A 16474-nucleotide genomic window follows, 5' to 3' on the forward strand; every position below is an offset into this window, starting at 1 on the left:
GTGCACCGACCGGACTGCCCTTAATTCTTAATATGCATGATCAAGATTTGTTACAGCGAATGAAGGAAACTCCCAAAATACTCATTGCAAGCAGCGTGTGAATTCAAAAAAATAACTACTACTACTACTTTAACATTGCAACTTAATTATGTCACCTTGATTTGAATATTCTCAAGATTATCTACACGGATATTTCATGCCAAGCTACAAAGTCAAAGCATGTATTTTGACGGTACAAGGATTCAAGTGTTAGCAGCCTAAAAGGAACTTAAGACATATACCTGAAGTAGGATGCTTTTCCACTCTCATCATACCAAACTCCAACAAAGCAAACACCAACTGAACTCGAGCCACGCGTGGACTGATGCAGACTATAGAATGTTAGTTGGGGTTCTCCAGTGACGCGATTCCATATGTACAGTCCGTGCTTCAGGATGTCTTGCTGTATGAACAAACAAGGAGACGCAGACTCCTCTTCACAGTTTCTTTCCTCAATTAGCCTACTGGTCACCCGATCAAAGGAAAAGCAACAATAACAAATATTGTCTTTAGCCAGATGGTGAATGAGACGTTTTCCTGGGAGAAACTAGCACTGGCTCATTGCTTGCTGCAGCTTTCATTCCAGCAAGCTCCTCTAACCGTTTCCAAGTTGCTTCACGTTTCTTCTTTACCTCCTCTTCTTGGGTCTCATCTTCTTCGAATTTCTGCAAACACTCTTCAAAGAGCTCGGAATCGATATCAGAGAAGATCTTGCGGACATTTAATGTCAAGCTTTGCACCGCCTGATTCCAGTGGCCTCTAGCATTCTTCTCCAAGGCAGGGAAGATTATCGGCAGTATAACTTTACGATTTTGTTTGATCAGGCTCTCAACATGATCATTGTTCCATAGGAACAAAGCCCTCTCAGCCACCTGAAGATGCAAAGTTAAGGAGAGTTAGAGAATGAAAGGAAAAAAGCATTGGCGGATGTTGCATCACAGAATTGATGCTGTCCATCTCATTCCATTAAACAAGCACACTATTTTTCCAGTTGATAGATCATTTTTCTATTTGAACAGCAGCCATGAAAACTCAGCCAATATTTCCATTCACAAGTTGTAGGGTTATTTAATATCCAGTTGTCTCATCAGGAAAAACTGACAAATAGCAAACTAGAGTTATCTCCAGCAGGAGGAAAAGCCATCAACATGCAGCAAATTTAGTCTGCTTGTTAACCCACCCAAACAGAAGTGAACTTCTGAAAAGCAACCATCTCTCTCTCTGGCATTCCGATTTTCCCCTTTTCATTTTTAGTATGTTTGGAAAGAGGGAGCTGCAAACACAGGCAGGAAAAGACAATTCAATAGAGAAAAGAGTCTCTTATTCATTCCTAACTAGGCTGATAAGGAGCAGCACATTTTCTCCTGCTCAAGAATTGAGGGATTCTGAAGAACCTCACTTCTCCTTTCACATTCTCCTTAGATCTTGTTTGAGCAAAGTTCAACTGGATTCAATTTTTTTTTTGAGGAGTTGCCCATGTAGACAATGCACCAACACATCCCAACTCTCCAAAGGTATGTGAAATAACAGCATACCTAGTGTATTCCCATATAATAGGGTTTGGGGAGCGTAAAAGTGAACACAGTCCATACCACTACCTCCGAAGAAGTAGAGAGGTTGTTTCCGATAGACCCCCGGTTCAGGACAAAAAAGACAGTAAACAGAGCCGTAATAAAACATGAAACAAGATGAAATAACAGAAATAAGACACTCATAGAGTAGTACTATACACTATTAAACCGAAAGCACGCACCTCACCCAAACTCTCCTAACTAGAAACTCCAACCTACGAGCAAAGCCCTACGACTACTACTATGGCTACACCAAAGCACTCCTATCTACTGGCTATAACTCACCCACACGTACTAGCCCTCTAACCTAATTCGCGTCCTCCATAACTTTCCATCTAGTGTCATATCCGCAGTAAGCAATAACTACTCCATGTCATGTCTAATCACCACCACGTATTTAACGGGTGATTAATATTTTTTCTTTTTTTTTGGAAAATAGATCTGGTGCTTATTACTTAACAAATAAAACTAGTGCATAAATCATTCTTCCTCTTGCATTTACCTCATGAACATTGTTCTTTTAGTGAGCCAAAGATGATAAAATTGTCATTAGTAAAACTCCATTGCTTTTACGAACATGACTGCATTGCAAAGTCAAACACTCAGACATAGGATTGTGCCAATTATCAAAGATTGCATGATGGCATACTTTATTGCTGGTGCACTAAACCTTGTTGTAGAGTTGGTACGCTGACAGAGATTATTTTTAAGGTGCTGAAAGGAGGAGATAAACAGATTCAAATAACCAGGGCAAAGGTTCCTAAAAACAAACAAGCTTTTTCAAAAACCAGGATTATGGAAAGTGCAAACTTGATGTGAACTAAAGTTTGCACTAGATCCAAAGAAGTGTAGATCATTCATCTCCAACTTGATATTTCTCATAGATCTTTAGGCATCTGAGCTGCTTGAAAATATCCACATCTGTTTGAAAGTTTGATTTATACCAATGAATGGAGTAAATCAGGTAAAGATCAACGGATGATCTACTCAATCACTCTAAATAGAAAATATGTCCGCTGAAATTACATATTTCGATGTGTATCTAACTGATGCCAGGAATAAACAACAGTAGGAACAGCTAAAATGGAAGAGAAAATAGTGATTTTGATGCGTTGACCCTAAAATAGGAAGGAAGAAAATACGAATGACATCAAGGCTCAATGATGGAGGACAACAATACCATTGTTTTTGATACAAGGATGCATCGATCAATAACATTCTGTCAAGCATCCACACATACAACATGTCCCTCATGCATGTGCCGGCTAGTCTAACCAAAACATTGAAATGGAATAAAGTTTCATGTAATGAACTGGGAGGTGGTCATATCTTCAATAAGATGGTGAGGTACAGGCTTTGTAGGAGAGTGATCGCATCCAAGAGTTGCACACATAAAGGGGGGTGGAGGACCAGAAACATCACATTACCCTATGAATGCGGAACATCATAAAGGGAGAGAAGAGTTTAGCGACGACAACATTTTTACAGTTGGGAATGAAACTAGGATCAGTTTTTAGAAGCATGAGTAGTATGCAATGATACTTTAAGAGTTGCCTTACAGACCATGTACAACACATTGAGTTAGAAGGATATCACGATTCATCACGTTTACAGGACACAAGCAAGCAGAGCTTATTAGCATAAGAGGTTCAGCCTTCAGGACTCTACAAGATGTATAGATAGGATATTCCAAAACATAATGGCATACTACAAAGCAAAACATGAAACGGTAGGAATAGGCAACATGGAAATGGAAGTGAAGAGGGAACAAATTGTTCTCTATGAAGCTCCAATACTACAGGTTACTCAAAAAGAGACTATGCAGGGGTTTTATACCCGTCGTTTTAGATTCTCGTAGCGTCAAAAAAGACACTCATTTCACTTGGCTGGAAGTAAGGGTTAGGATCCCAATGGCTGAAAATCCAAGAAAAAGGAAGTTACACTATGTATACTAGTACTTTGTGCACATGGTCAAGCAAGGATGTAGATCACTCACTAGTGCACTGCCATGCACAGCCAGCTTGGAATATAGTCATCAATGCTGATTAAAGTTCATGGCGTAGTGCACAATAGACTTCAGAAGAAAGAAGAAGATGCTGAGCTTGGGATGCAGCTCCTTTGGACCTTGAGATGATACTTTCGAGAAAGAAGAGTGAAAGAACATTTGAAGGGTTTTGAAACGAATTTGCAAAGTTGAAGGCTTGTCATTTTGTTCTTGGTGAATTTTTGGTGCACTTTTAATGTCCCAGTTAATGTAGATGATTGGATGCTATTCTAAGAGAACCATATTTTCCTATGGGTCCTCTACTCTTTTGTATGCCACTTCGTACATCCAAATTTTCCAGCTAACATCAATAAGCTTATTACTTTGTCCCAAAAGAACAAAAGTAAAAGAAATGGCGAATGGACTTTACACCATTTTCCAACTACAACCTGAACCTGATCGTAGCTGATTAGCAACATGTCTGAAAGGACATAAACCACGATAGATGTGCAATGACATCTATTTTAGTTAAACGTATACCTTGCATAAAAGGTGTTGTATTATATTTAATATCATATCCAGCCAGCATATCAAGGTTCAGTCTGACAAACCATGATTTATTTCTGGCATAGAGCAAAGGACGAGAAATAAAATACCAAATAACTAGAACTACTCACCTGAAAGTGTGAGCTGCTCAAACAGCGGCTGATCTGACAAAACAAAGGCACCAAACACCGCTGGAATTCTGGAGGCTGAGTTGCTTCTAGAACCTCCTCCAGCTCACCTAAGAACATTACTTCCTTGGAACTGTTTGTGATAGGCCAATATTTCAACAAACCTCTTATGACAGTATCAGCGAGCTTGCAGTCCTTCTCCACAAATTGTGTTATGCAGTAAGATAACTGTTGATGATACATTTGTATACACTTTGGTTTATGAAGTGGAATAAGAACACGAACAAGGAATAACTTGTGCTCTTCCTTCAGCGGAAGTGCAAATCCATTGATTATACTGCCCAAAATTTCTAAAAGTTCTGCTATTCCATTATGCTTCTCAGTTTCAAAGATAAACCGGTAAAATATATTGTTGATTGATTTCCTAATGAAAGGGCGGTGCACCATGAATTTTCCATATATGCGGTGCAGAACTGTCTTCAAGTACTCCCTTTCTCTTGGATCTTCTGAATCAAAGAGATCTAATAACCTTAGGACAAAAGAGTGATCAATGTATCGCTTAGCCAATTTTGCATCTGTCTCTGGCGATGCCACAAATCTAAGAAAGAACTCGTAAACAATTTGCAGATGTGGCCATGCAGGATCCATCAAGGGTTCATCTTCTTCCAAGTCAAAAGCTTCCAATACTTTGTTTTCACGAGGCTGAGGAGTAAGAGGCCTGAACAGATTTAAAGACACCATTTTAATTATTTCTTGAATGACAGTTTCTGTGAATTTTCCATTCGCAGAACTAACATAATCAACAAGCTCCACTAATGTCTGCCGCTTGATGTCTTTTTCTTTCAAGTGTTTTGTTGGGTCAGTAAAGTCAAATAATACACAGCACAAGTTCAGTTTTTTAATGAACAAGTTTTGCTTCTCAGCACTTGGTACATCTTTAAAACTAGGCAAGGTCTCATATGGAAAAACCGCTGCACTTCCATTCACCTTAGCATTTGCAGCCTGTGGTAACTTATTTCCATGATTGAGTCCTTGAGTTGAAGAAGTTACTCCTGAAAGAGTAGTGGCACTCGAATTTCCTGACCGGGAACTAGACAAGTCACTGCTTGTAGAGCTAGTTGAAGCACTTGATGGTGATGCAGAGCTTCCTCCATCACGATTTTCTGTTGACTTGGAAGGCTTCCTAGGGAGCCTATTGAGTATCTGTTTAATCATAACTTTGAAACTACAATCTTCTGGTCGTAATGTTTTACTGATTGAAACACAGAACTTTCATCAATCTGAAAGGCCTAAGCAGCAAAATCAATTGTTAGCAAGCCAGTGCAGATCTCTTCCAGCACCTTAAAACCAACATACAAGCTCTATATGAAACCACATCCGTGCCTGTCAAGACAAATAAATCTCCTTTTCATCTGAAAATATAAGAAAAAGGCAAGTAAAATGAAGAAATCCCAGCAATCTGAAAAAGTTAAAACCTCTTTATCATGGAGAAAAGAGCTAAAAGATCAACTCTTTGTTACCTAATCCATTTACTTCTTTCTCTTGATGAATTACAAAATTTTAAGGGATCAGCCTGTTTTAACTAAAGGGAGCCTATCTAATCCATTAACCAACAAATCCATGATGCACACTCTCATTTAACAATACAAAAGGTGTATTCTTGGTGAACTAAGTAGTGCAAAAGGCAAAAAACCAGATGCAAGAAAATCATTTTAATTCAAAATCAAGCACCAAATAACCTGAATCAAGAACTGAAAAAATCTTACCCATCCATACTAGGTGTCAACCAGATGAAGAATGGGGTAGGTGCATTAACCTTTGTTCTTCTTTTCGGCTGTTCAGCTAGGTCAAAGAATATTTACGATCTAGGCAAATGATAACATTTCCTTGCAAGAATCAGCTGCAAGACAGAAACTTGAGCTCAAAAAATGAGTTGGGGTCAATAAAGATCAAAAAGATTGTAACTTTATAGAGTTGTTAATGCTTACATTAGTATAATTTTCATATGAAAATTGAAAAGATTCCAACTTTAGAGAGTTGGGGTCAGTGATAAAATCTAATAACAGACCCCAACTGAAGAAAGATAGGAAAAAGGGGTAATGGATTAGAGAAAAGTTGTTGTTTCTGATGATGATGATGATGTGTTTGGTTAGCTACAATTATTATTCTTCGTTTTTTTCTCCATTTTTGCTTCCCATTTTCTCTCTTAACTTTCCTTTTTTACCTCAGTTTTTATCTTGTTTTCTTTCTATAACAATATCTAATTACTCCATGATGAAGCTTAAGCTTAATCAAACTACACAAATACAAAAGATTTATAAAGCTATTTTTTGATGAATATAGAATTGAAAGAGTTACTATTTTTTATTGTTTTCTGTAGCCTCTTTTTTTAACTCACAGATTTCAACATGAAAACCACTTGCTATATTTATTCTTCTCACCTTTGGGTTTCTCCAGATTTGGACAATTTTGAATTTTGACAAATGTGGCACCTTCACAGTTTCAAAAGAAAGTCATCACTCACCAGGGTTAAAAATGAGATTTGGAAGCACAAGAATAAAGTGGATGGATCGAACACGCGCTTCTATGTGTGGGCCAAATATGTAATTTTAGCATTCTCTTTATTTTTATTTATTCACCCTACTAAAAATAGATTATATTTTTAATGTTCATCATATCCAAATGTTATTTATTCAATTTGGATAATTAAAATATAACTATTTTTATACCTATTTTATTCTCATTATTGATTAAACTTATTATGTTAAAGAAAAGGTGAAATAATAAACTTACATTTTATTAATTTTATTTAAAGAGTGAATTAAATCAAATATAAATAGGTAAAAATGAATGAAGCGACTATCGACGAAGAGAAATGTTCTTGAGTTTATCTATTTTAAGTGGAATACATGTAAAAACAAAAATAAAAGTTAAAGAGAACTTTATTAGGTAAAGAGAAATCGAGTAAAGATCATCAAAATATCAATTATGACAAGTCCTCATTCTAATTATGGTTTGAACTAACCACCACCACCCTCCCCTTCCCCCACACACGACCCCTTCTATTTCTTTCTTGATTAAACTATTTTCATATATTAACCAAGTGTTCAAATTTCACTATGCCTTAATATTATTAGTGTAGAAACATGAGTAAACTGCTTCATATATTAAATCAAGGTTCAAATTTCATTATGCCCTAGTGTAGAAACATGAGGCATCCAAAGGTTTGACTTTTGAGATATTATTTTATCCTCCAAAAGATAAAATCTGAATGGTCCATATTTTGTTCAATTATTACATCCAACAAATACTCTTTAAGTTCACGGTTGAAAATTTTCCTCCATGGGTTTTAACTGTTGCTATATCAGTATATAGTTCTTGCTTTCAATCATTTTGTAAATTTCTCAAGTCACTATACCTCCAACTCAAAGTAGAAACACTTATTTGTTCCCATAATGTCATCATATCGTACTTTGTGCTTATATGTAAAAGTAAAAACTGGAAGATATGGAAGTGGCCACAACCTATCAGAAGTAATTAAGCATTCAATTGAAGATAATGACTTTTATAGTAAATGAGATAGAGAGAAAGGGAATCTACACATGGAAGTCGGTGGAAGTTACTGTCATTGGCCATATTATCCTGAAAATTACTGACCGACAATGCCGGACCCAAGCTCTCAAAATCAACATGTCAATATCCAAACATTATCATTCTGTAAAAGAGATTCTTATGGAAAACATATTTAAGTAAAAAAGAAAAAGAGAGATTCTTTTAGTAAAATAAGCACAAAAAGTTGAGTCAGATAATTCACCAAACAGCAAATGAATGACTATGTACCATATAATAATGGAACAAACGAACAGATAAATTACTTTTTCAACAGTAAATGTGTCTATTGAATTGTTACAGAAGAAAGGTAACCCGATGTACGAAGCACTCCGTGTTCGCAGATAGTCTGCATTATGTATGCAGCCTATCCTGACACAAGCATCAGTGGGCTCGAACCAGCACGGAACCTACTTGACCGTTACTCCAAGGCTCCCCTTTGAGGGGATTGTTACAGAGCAAACAAAAGAGAAATCCCTCAGGAGCAAGATAAAAATTCTTTCCCCATCAATATACAGCACACAACTGTCTGAAGCAGTCCTCCTGATCTCCTGCAGGAGAGCATTATGCCTAATGCCTATAAGCCCCGTTGACAGGTCCAGAGTAAGCACAACAAAATCTTGGCTCGGCCGTGATCAGACTTACTGAGCAATGTTCTGTGTTCAGTTCCCTCTACGCTCCTCCAACTCAAATGAAATGCAAAAAATAAGGCCGATACACTTGAAGCATGAAAATACAAGAAATCACACAATCCAACGGAAGTTAGTACGAGGAGGGTTTTCCAACAACGAAAGGTTGATAGTACAAGCTGCTAACCAATCTCTTCAAGCCCGAGCAGCAACATCACCCAATGTTTGATCTCAATGCTCCATCAGGGCAGTTTCAGTTTCTGACAATGGTGCTGCAACAGTACAACTACTATTAGTAAATTAAATTATTGATAGTCTGGCAGAACAATAAAGGCAACATTGCAGAAGATATCACAGGCAAATAGTGATGGCTCCCAGAAAGAGCTTTTACTTACAGGTAGAAACCAGTTCCGTTTCGATAGCAAGTATCAATGAGGAAAGGGAAATTTGTCCAAAATGCATGTGGTATTGCTAATGATGTTTTCCTACTTAGACAAACAGGTTGGGTTTGTGGATCAAGAGCAAAGAACAGAGAATGGATCTCCTAAAAGAACGAAGTTTTAAAACTTCGACACAAATAAAAAAGAAGAGACTGAATAAATATGCACCGGAAGAGAACAATAAAACCTGGCTCATTCTCGACAAAGCTCTCTCAAAGGGAAGTGAACCAAAGTTATTGATCCAGAAAGAATTTAACAGAGAACATGTTTACACAATACAGAATGTCCAGGTTAGGAAATGGTTTCAAAACATTTTCATCCCATGTTATCAGTTAAGTCATGGAACCACCGTTCAGGTACTCGGGGATATAACGCAAAGGTTTAAGCATCAGAGAGTCAGCATGAAAACCAACTACGGAATAACGGATTTAGAACTAAAACAAAATAGTCAAATTGATCTATTAGGTAAAAGATAGCAACAAACATACCAAGCAAGTCCTCATATGAATCTGCTAATAATGATGCATCCATAAGCAGAGGAGGTGAAAATACTTGCTCCTGAGCTTCCTCCAGATCATAAAATGACCTATGTGCATCAGAAAATGAAGAGCTAGAACCCATAGTTGAAAGAAAACCATCATAATCATCCACAGACTGCAGATCATTTAATAAGTCAGGCAGTCCATCAGACTTGATGTTTATATGATTATCTGGAGCATCAGTCCCTAAAAACGATGAATCTGGTTCTGACACAAACAACTTTTTCCTTCTCAACAAGTTTGCCCGATCTCCGTTCTGCGAAAACCCAACCCCTGAGACAGGCTCAAAGTAGTGCTCAGAACTATCATCAGAACGACTGTCTTGAGACGATCCCTGATGGTAAGATTGGGAGCAAAGTGCAGCTTCTCTGACAGATCTCTTCAGATTTTGAACAAAGCTTGTATCATTATCTGCAAAAATACAGAAAAAATTTATAAGTCCAACAATTAAGAAATCAATATACGCATTCAGAAGGCAGAACAAAAACCTTGTGGAGGATTATCAAATGAATTACTTAATAATTGCTGATCCAGAGACTTCATCTCAGGCATATTTTCAATTTGGCTGGTTTGGGCTGAGATCTGTCGCTTCTGTGCACCACCTTTTCCCGAAGAATTTGGTGTTACACTGAACAAAGGTGGGAGCTTCAAAGTAGTGGGACTGGCTGATGTCTTTTCAAATTGCATAGATGACAATCTTGAGCTCATCTCAGCTACCTCATCAACACTGTGCTCCTGTAGAATCTCTGTTGTTTAGGCTTTTCAATTGTTTTAAAAAGGTAAAAGGAAGTCCAGAAAATGCTTCACAAAACATTACCAATGTCCTCCCACTGCTCTGTGCATCAACAGGTGAATGTGATCTACCCTGAAGATTGGCCATTCTGGATGAAGTGGACGAAATACTACTAACTTCTTCTGTGAGTTCTAAAATTGAACTCTGTATGGAGGGAGCAACTTCCTTCAGTTGATTTATAAGCACCTAGCGATCAACGAATTTACATCACAAACTTACAACAGTATGTTGTAATATTTCAATGTAATATAGTTTATATGTTCTGGCAGAAATGAAAGGTAAGGCTACGTACAATACACCCTTGTGGTCGGGCCCTTCCCCGGACACCGCGCATAGCGGTAGCTTTAGTGCACCGGGCTGCCCTTTTTAATATAGTTTATATGCTGAATGCTAAAAGAACTATTTCCAGTTGTCAGGTAATCAACTGAAGTCATATTGGACAACATTTGAGGCTGAAGTGGGAAAACACATTGTTCGAAGTTGTTAAAAATTTTGCAGAAGTTAAAGTTGATTTTGAATAGTTGTACGTTTTCAGGGAACAAGCTTCCAGAAGTTGAAACTTTGTGTGGATGTTAAGGATTTGAAAACCTTCACATGATATATAGGTTGGGAGCACAACTTCAGCTTCAAATATTTTTTCAACTTGAAGTACAAGATTGGCAAGGTTTACAACTTCAAAAAAAAAGTGCATTTACAGCATCTCAGGCAGCCATGCAGGAGTGAATTAGATAACAACCACTTTCCAGATTTGACAAACATGTCCAGTACATAACCAATAAAGACAGCGGATACACCTCTGTATAGAGATAATATAATAAAGAGTGATAAAACCACATAACTTGGGGAATAAAATATTTTTAAAAAGTTCGGACAGGGAACACTGACAACTAGGTGCATTCGGAAAAGAATAACCATCCAATCCACAAATTGACCCCACTGAGACAACGCTGCAACCCAGTTTATTTGTAATTTTGTACTAAAGTGGAATATAGAATTTAATTTTGCTAATGAAAAAACAATACTTAAGGGAAAGATGCTTCCCACCTCAAAAGGAGAAAACTATATTCAATCAAAAATGTGAAAGGTAAGACTTAAATTGAGAGTATCTTGTTGACAGCGAAACTAGCAATCAGACATTACAAGATTGACTTACAAAATACTGCTAGGTCAAGATAGATAAGAGCTTCAACAATTTAAACTGTTCTCTGCAAATAAAAGTGAATCATTTATTTCACTTTCGTTTCTCTTGATGGTGGGGTGATTATAGGGGTACTTTAAATAGAGAAATGTGACAAATCACAATATCCAACTATACCAACCACCTTGCTTTCTCTGAACTATTCGCATTGATTCCACTCTCACCTGAATCCATGTAAAATACTCCCTCCCTTCCTAAATACTTGTTATGTTTTTTATTTGCACGCCCCTTAAGAAAAGCATTTAAGTAGAGGGTAAATTGACTAAATTAAAATTGACTAAATTACCATTATTTATTACTCATCTCTATTTAATACTTCTTTTTTGCACCATATTAATATCTCTCCGGAAACAAACAACTAATTATGTCTTGATTTTCTAAAATGACAAGTATTGTGGAATATTTATTTTTAGTAAGGATGATACATATTTAGGAACGGATGGAATAGTTTATACGCACAACCAAATTAGACTGAATATCAGACCTGTATACTTGCAAGGTGTTGCTTATGTTCAGCAAGAGTTGCAGCCAAGGACTCCGCATGACCACCAGTACCACCATCATGTGAACTCCTCAAAAGCTCTGGACCCTCTCCATCATTAGCTTTTGCCTGCAAAAAGTAGTGGCACCAGAAAGAAAGTATGAAATGAAAATCAAAGACAGATTCAAACTGTTAATTAATTACAAAGTGCAAAAACAGATGTAAAGCCTCTTTTATCGTTTGTTAATACATTCAGATTCTCCTGTAAACTACTTCTGAAGTACAAAATATGAGCAGACATGGTGCTCGATGACATCTTAAAACAGTGGATGCATATTGCTTCGTATTATTGAAAGCTCTTGCACCATATTTAGGCCCACCCAAGAAAGGTTTCGCTTCACTTGGACCACTTGAATCCACATAACAAGAAAACCATTCCAAACATTTATATAAACTATCTCCGCGATATGCTAAGCTTGAAATTTATGGAGAGGAAAAAACAGAGTTCTGACAAGACTAATAGAATCTTGAGTCAAAGGAATCAGCATACCAGTTGAAGGGACTGCTTATGAACACGTTGTAGGGCATGCGTCCAACGCCTCAAAACTTCTGCTATATCAACAGTAGGATGGCCTCTTGCAATTCTCTCATCAACTCGAGAAAACGTGTTATCCTCTACTTGGATATGAGAAGAATCTGAACTCTTTACATGTTTTTCTCTATTCACATCTGCTTGTGATCTTCCATCTTGGTCTTTATTATCTTGATGCAAAGAAGCCAAATCAGGTGGTGGAGCTATAGAGCTTTGATCCATAGCTGTGAGCAAAGCTGAGCCAGAGATGCGATACCTAAATGATAAAAATTAATAAAACACTATGAAGGCAACGCCAGGTCTAAAAGCCCAAGAGAATATGGAAAAGTGATCTTACCTGTGCTCACGATGAGCGATAAGATCTTCTATTGGACCAGAGGCGAGAATCTCATGTTGATCTGTATAAATATATAGATGATTAAAGTAAGTGCAGGGTATACAAAATTCTATTTTAATAATTGCAGGATCAGTGAGAGTAGCACTCTGCAAAAGCACGCTAATTGCATAGTTTTATTAGGATGAGAATTGACAAGTGAGATATTGATTGAACGCACTCTTGCGAGACAACAAAGAGTCCCACAAACGGGTAGCTCTTTGAACCATATGTGAGTTCTGACTTGAGCTTGATACAAGTTCATCCCACAGTTCACCTTCCATCTTTACTTTATTTCTCACATCCTGCAGCTTTTCCAGTTCTTGCTGCAAATAAGCCTGAGACCAGGGAGATCCAAGATGATCCTCAGAAACAATTATTTAACCCAGAGAATAAGGTGCTAAGAAACCAACTCCAAGTCCTCAAAGAAAGATAACAAGATTTTCTTTCACCTCTTCAGCACAAAGGCCTCGAAATTCAGCTGTCAATTCATGAGCCAAATTAGACCACATGGCCTGTCTACGTACTGCTGTTTCTGCATTACTCAAAAACCTTCTTCTTTCGAGAGCAATCCTAGCCTATTCACATAGAGGCGGAAATTAGATCCATCCACTAAAAATAATTTCTCATGTGAATTTAAGCTTCAAGACTAGCAACGAAAACAATCATAATAACAATCAATACCTAAGCATAGACTACTGGAAAGCTACTTTGCCAATATGATACAAATAGCTTCCACATTAGGAAAGAAAACCGAGTCAAATCATATGCTGCCTTACATCTAACATATGCAGAAAACTAAAACCTTCACTTCAGGTGATTAGGTTGTTAAATTTCAAGGTCACAAGAACCCCTGATATAAAAATGGGTCTATTTAAAAGCCTAGTGGATGGAAGAGTCAGAAGGAAGACCTTAGTTACAGGAAGTAGTGTGGCAGCATGTGAGAAAGCTACATCCGTTAATGATGCAGGCAAGGGGTTAGAAGCAACATCAGCAGCAAACATTCGCCTATGAACTTCCCTCAAAGCATGCAGTGAAAGTTGCCATAAAAGTTCAACAAACCTGCAGTAAACATGTAAAATACTCTTTCACATCAACATTGAAACAACATCTTAAAGGGTATGAATCAAACTTATACGAGTATGGAAATGGAAAACAAAGAAGGTACTGTCTTAGCTCTGCCACTTACAGAGGAATCATATCCCCCTCCAAAAAGTATAGTGAAATTCAATAATTAGATAAAGGCACTAGAAAATTCATTAATAGACTTATTCAGGATGGGCTGGAAGGGCAATTCAGTGCTACAGAGATGCGAGAACTTGCTTATGACCCTTGCGCAATTCAAACTTCAAAGAGCTATGGCATCTGCAGGACAACTATTTGCATTATTGCAATAACTAACCACTAATCAAATTACATTCTGAGTTGAATCAGCTTTACTGGACTACCATTTGCAACATACAATGCAGGGAAGGAAAAAAACAACACCACGATACATTAAATTCAAATGATAGCTCAAACTAATTAAAATGAACCAGAACCCGAGTGGTATATCAATCAAACTGCTATCAATGAGCCAAACCTTGGTCCACAGCATGTAGCAAGCGATGAGACCCTCGAATTACTTCTAGGCAATGCCCCTTGTGATTCCAGCTCACTTATAATCCCTTGTACAACCTAAATTTCCCAAAAATAAATAAATTACTAAGCTTTCACTAGTAGAACAACAACTGTATACGAATCTATACAAATTGCATATCCATTTCAATCTATTCAGACTAAAAAAGCATAATTACCTTGCGAAAATCGCGAGATTGTGCAGAATCAAAAATCGGCCAAACCTTATCGAAATCCTGAAAAAATCTAAAAGTGAGTAAATAAAACACAACAAAAGCATCCAATCACCGGTGAGCTAAGTAGCAATTTTACCTTAGCGGATTGAGTAGGACCTCTAAGAGAAGATAAGATAAAGTAGAGAAGCTGTTCGCCTAATTTAGGGTTCGAATGACGGAAAAACCCGACCCGAGGTGTGCTGTTACCGGCGCCAATTCCAATGATCGACGGATCTAACCCTAGTAACAAACAGTTGGTGTACATTGCACTTTCCAATTCTACTTCTCTCTCCTTTTCTCGGTCCATCGTCATTACACTTTTCGCTGTTTTGCTTCAACTCTCCGATTTCCGATTTGAATGTATAATAATTTTATGTAAATTTTCAAACAGAAGTCCTTGTAGATTGGTCAATTTAATATAAGGCCCTGGTTGTTGGATCAAATGGATGGATTTGATTGTAAAATTTGGGGTACATTTTGAAATTTCTGGTACTTTTGTGGTGGGGTATAGTTGGATAATAAAAGAAGAAGAAAATTTTTGAAATTCGTGGAGGGATGTATCTAACGTGCGCCGCTGAAATGATGAGTAATTATTCTGCGCTTGCCGGCCGAGGTGATTTCGTCATATCTCTGTTTCGCCCGTTTTGGTTTTTGCTTCCTAGTGAATAGAGTTGTAAATATGGGTCGGTTCATTTCATTCATGTTAGCTTATACAGATTTTTAATTTGACGGGTCAGTTTAAATTGGTCTATTATTTTGATGGTCCGAAAAATATTAAGTCCACATCATTATATTATGGATTGAGAACTTCATGGATCAACTTATTTTTAAAAAAATAATATTTTATAATTTAATTTTAGAATATTAATAAAGGTAAATATTATCAGATAATATTATATAATTTTAATACTTATTAATTAAGTCTCCAACACCCCCAAAAAGTACTCCTAAAAGCAAAATTAAATAAACTTTGACATGATATTCTTCGAACCAAATGAAAATACTAATAAGCAATCTAAATAGTTGCATGTATTTGACTTACGGATCACCCCACGGGCTAGCCCACCCCACATTGTTCAAGCTTCATGGGTCACGGATTTATTTGGACCGGACTAAAAAGTCATGTTTTTAAATGGCTGCAAAAATTGAAGCTCAACTCTATTAAATTATAGACCAGATCGAACCGACCCAACAGGCCTAATCCATATTAACCGCTCTAGCAGCGAACACTGATTCTATTGAAGATATAGTATATTTATTTCATATATGTAGTTTCGGTTTGAAAGAAAAAACATAGTGTTTGATAGTATTTGAGTTTAGGATCTCGAGATTAATTTTGAAAATTTTCAAATTATTAAATTAATTCTTTATTTTGTGTTTAGGTAATTCAAAATTTATGATTTCTATGAAAGTATTAAGTATCATCCTGCTTTCTATATTCGCCATGTTAGGGATGTAGTTGATATCCTAGTGATCTTGGGTGTATTTATACGCCTAATCACCATAATTTATTCATATTTTAGCTAAGTTTGGATAACAAAGTGCCTAGTTTTTTATGTTTTTACTCTACTTTTATGTAATTGAGCTAACCTATGTGATTAGCATGATTTTAGATATTAATGAGGTAGATGGAGACATAATGGGACTATGGAATGCAAATGACATATGACACCAGAGAGTATAGCGGTCTGGACCAAATGTGGCGCCTACAAACTATGTC

At 37.0% G+C, this 16474-nt stretch overlaps 2 protein-coding genes across 10 annotated transcripts; both read right to left on the reverse strand.

The window, feature by feature from the left end:
- Positions 1-60: 60 nt before the first annotated feature.
- On the reverse strand, positions 61-6835 carry LOC107860727 (serine/threonine protein phosphatase 2A 57 kDa regulatory subunit B' theta isoform-like). 6 transcript variants are annotated; one of them, XM_016706187.2, is made up of 4 exons: positions 6710-6835; positions 6035-6168; positions 4272-5651; positions 61-911 (listed from the first exon to the last, which is right to left on the reverse strand). In XM_016706187.2, the coding sequence occupies exons 3-4, from the start codon at positions 5481-5483 to the stop codon at positions 549-551; spliced, it is 1575 nt and encodes a 524-aa protein (XP_016561673.2). In that variant the 5' UTR covers positions 5484-5651; positions 6035-6168; positions 6710-6835; the 3' UTR covers positions 61-548. The 6 variants fall into 6 exon arrangements, with proteins under 6 accessions (XP_016561673.2, XP_047263588.1, XP_047263586.1 ...); XM_047407632.1 differs by having other exon boundaries at positions 4272-5680; positions 6710-6831; XM_047407630.1 differs by lacking the exon at positions 6710-6835 and adding an exon at positions 6257-6689 and having other exon boundaries at positions 4272-5680.
- Positions 6836-8012: 1177 nt separating this feature from the next.
- LOC107860726 (AUGMIN subunit 6) lies at positions 8013-15432 on the reverse strand. 4 transcript variants are annotated; one of them, XM_047407629.1, is made up of 14 exons: positions 14852-15432; positions 14719-14775; positions 14505-14599; positions 13834-13984; positions 13375-13500; positions 13104-13260; positions 12887-12947; positions 12508-12805; positions 11961-12086; positions 10303-10464; positions 10001-10220; positions 9435-9896; positions 8694-8778; positions 8013-8596 (listed from the first exon to the last, which is right to left on the reverse strand). In XM_047407629.1, exons 1-13 carry the CDS (start codon positions 15065-15067, stop codon positions 8738-8740), a joined length of 2172 nt encoding a protein of 723 aa, XP_047263585.1. In that variant the 5' UTR covers positions 15068-15432; the 3' UTR covers positions 8013-8596; positions 8694-8737. The 4 variants fall into 4 exon arrangements, with proteins under 4 accessions (XP_047263585.1, XP_047263584.1, XP_016561670.1 ...); XM_047407628.1 differs by having other exon boundaries at positions 9974-10220; XM_016706184.2 differs by having other exon boundaries at positions 8013-8778.
- Positions 15433-16474: the final 1042 nt, after the last annotated feature.

Source organism: Capsicum annuum, chromosome 2 (genome assembly GCF_002878395.1).
Source record: "Capsicum annuum cultivar UCD-10X-F1 chromosome 2, UCD10Xv1.1, whole genome shotgun sequence".
NCBI lineage: Eukaryota > Viridiplantae > Streptophyta > Magnoliopsida > Solanales > Solanaceae > Capsicum > Capsicum annuum.

Excerpts from the sequence above, each read along its gene's own strand:
- LOC107860726 (XM_047407628.1), bottom strand. The coding sequence starts at position 15,067 with ATGACGATGGACCGAGAAAAGGAGAGAGAAGTAGAATTGGAAAGTGCA. Across the intron at positions 12,087-12,507 it reads ATAAGCAGTCCCTTCAACTG|GCAAAAGCTAATGATGGAGA; the intron begins GTATGCTGATTC and ends TACTTTTTGCAG. Across the intron at positions 10,221-10,302 it reads AGAGCAGTGGGAGGACATTG|GAGCACAGTGTTGATGAGGT; the intron begins GTAATGTTTTGT and ends GAGATTCTACAG.
- LOC107860727 (XM_016706187.2), bottom strand. The coding sequence starts at position 5,483 with ATGATTAAACAGATACTCAATAGGCTCCCTAGGAAGCCTTCCAAGTCA. Across the intron at positions 912-4,271 it reads TGAGCAGCTCACACTTTCAG|GTGGCTGAGAGGGCTTTGTT; the intron begins GTGAGTAGTTCT and ends TTGCATCTTCAG.